Source organism: Phaethon lepturus, unplaced genomic scaffold (assembly GCF_000687285.1).
Source record: "Phaethon lepturus isolate BGI_N335 unplaced genomic scaffold, ASM68728v1 scaffold20755, whole genome shotgun sequence".
Lineage (NCBI taxonomy): Eukaryota > Metazoa > Chordata > Aves > Phaethontiformes > Phaethontidae > Phaethon > Phaethon lepturus.
Window position 1 is genome coordinate 9,510 of NW_010542891.1, and position 1,786 is coordinate 11,295.

The 1,786-nt window shown below is 53.5% G+C and overlaps 1 protein-coding gene across 1 annotated transcript in view; it reads right to left on the reverse strand.

Moving 5' to 3' along the window:
* The window catches only part of ENKD1 (enkurin domain containing 1), a gene marked incomplete at its 5' end in the record, with an annotated part of 8,863 nt that extends 7,077 nt beyond the window's left edge, over nucleotides 1-1,786 (reverse strand). The window contains 3 exons of the mRNA XM_010288195.1: nucleotides 716-717; nucleotides 1,239-1,467; nucleotides 1,765-1,786. Of these exons, the coding sequence (XP_010286497.1) occupies nucleotides 716-717; nucleotides 1,239-1,467; nucleotides 1,765-1,786 (253 nt within the window). The remainder of the gene's footprint in view (nucleotides 1-715; nucleotides 718-1,238; nucleotides 1,468-1,764) is intronic.

The following is a 1,786-nucleotide window of genomic DNA, read 5'->3' on the forward strand; positions in this document are numbered from 1 at the left end:
ACCCCTCAGACACTGCCAAGGTATGCAGGCTCTTGGAGCACTGGCACCAGAGCCCACAGCTCTGCCTCCAAAGCCGGTCCAGCTGCCCATAGAAACAGCAAGCTCTCCCCTCTCCTGCAGACTAGACAACCTGTGCATTTTTCCCATGTTAGATGCACCCTCCTGGATCGACCCTCTTCTGCCAGAGGATCCTACCGTGCCCAGATGAGCATCGGCACAGCTCTGTGCACATTACTGGTGTTCACAGACTCCCTTGTTCTGAGAGAGCGCGGCTCACTTGTCCTGTGTTGGACTGTGCCAGACAAGCCATGCCAGCACCCTCTCGAGAGCAAGGTCAGCTCCCAGTTCAGCACCCCACGGTGTGTCTGAAGCGAAGAGGGGGCTGGTTAATGGCTGGTTAAATGCAGGTTAAACCTGCACTGTTGTTGGTTTCAGGGTGAACCATTGTCCCACATTCAAGGGGACATAATCCAGACTATGGATTGTATTTTTTGTTTTCGAATCAAAAATGATCCTTCCTTGGGCTCCCCAAGACAGGGAAGATCTCAACTGACACAATCAGACCCTCTTCCATTCCTCTCCTGCTTTGGCACAGCAGTCGTGGCAGCCACCAGCTGGCATCCTCCACGCTGGCACCGGGCAGGGCTAGGGGCAATGCCAGCACATGAGGTAAATCAAATGACAACCAGTGCTCAGCCTTATCTCCTTCCTGGACCTCTGAATGTACTCTGGGTGACCTCCCTGGAGAAGGGAACATCTTTCGCAAAGATGTTCTCAGTATCCACATAAACAATCTTCCCAAATCCTGCCTGGCTTCACTAACAAGGAATTCCCCAGGCTAAACATCCTCTATGCATTAAGACTTCACTTGATCCATCTTTAAGTTTGACTATAAAGATGCTGGTTATATTCAGAGGCAGCAGACTAGGCAGGCTTGACTTATTTCCAGCATCTCTCAATAGTCTCTCATCTATGACTCGTTCCTCAAGTCTTTTTTTACAGTCTCTCTTCCCATTCCATACCTGGGCCAGACTGGAGTCAGGGAGGCCGCAGCAGCACTGGCTCCAGCATGGGCCACAGCCCGGGGATACCACTGCCACGCCAAACGCAGGAGATGGCAACCGGCCCTGCAGAGCTCAAGCTCTCCTCAGGCAGCAGAGGTGAGGAATCCACCCAAATCCCTGACGCTTCATCCCTGTCCCCAAACGCAACTCAGGCCAGCAGCAGCTCAGCTGTACTTACTTTTGACTGGCAGCCCCCCGTCAAGGGAGATGCCTTCGAGCTGCAGCAGGAGACCAAGCGTCCCCTTCTGTCCCTTCTCCAGGAAGTCCTTTCCACTGGGGCGAATGCGAGGGGCTGGCTGGATCTGGCGAGCACTGCCCAAAGCGGGGTATGGGTTGGGAACTGGGTCCAGGGGGCCAGAGGTAAAATCCAGCTTCTGAGCATTCCCTTCCAGCCTCCCTCGAGCTGCAGAGAAGAACAGAGCAAGAGATTATCAGGAAACGATCTTAGCTCATGGTTTTCTTCACCCACAGCCTACAAACAACGCTGAATATCCCTTCTCCGCCTCTACCTTACGCTTGCCCATCTTTCAACCGGCTGCACAGGCCTCCTTTAGGATCACCATCCGTGAGGCGGCAGAAGCACCTGCACCAGTGTGAGTGGGGACTGTTGAGGACACCAAAGAATATGGACATCAAACGGGCTACCTGCGTCATGCCGACGTACAAAACCACACATCTGTAACAAGCGTCAAGGACTCACCTGAGAAGGGGCGTTTGTAATA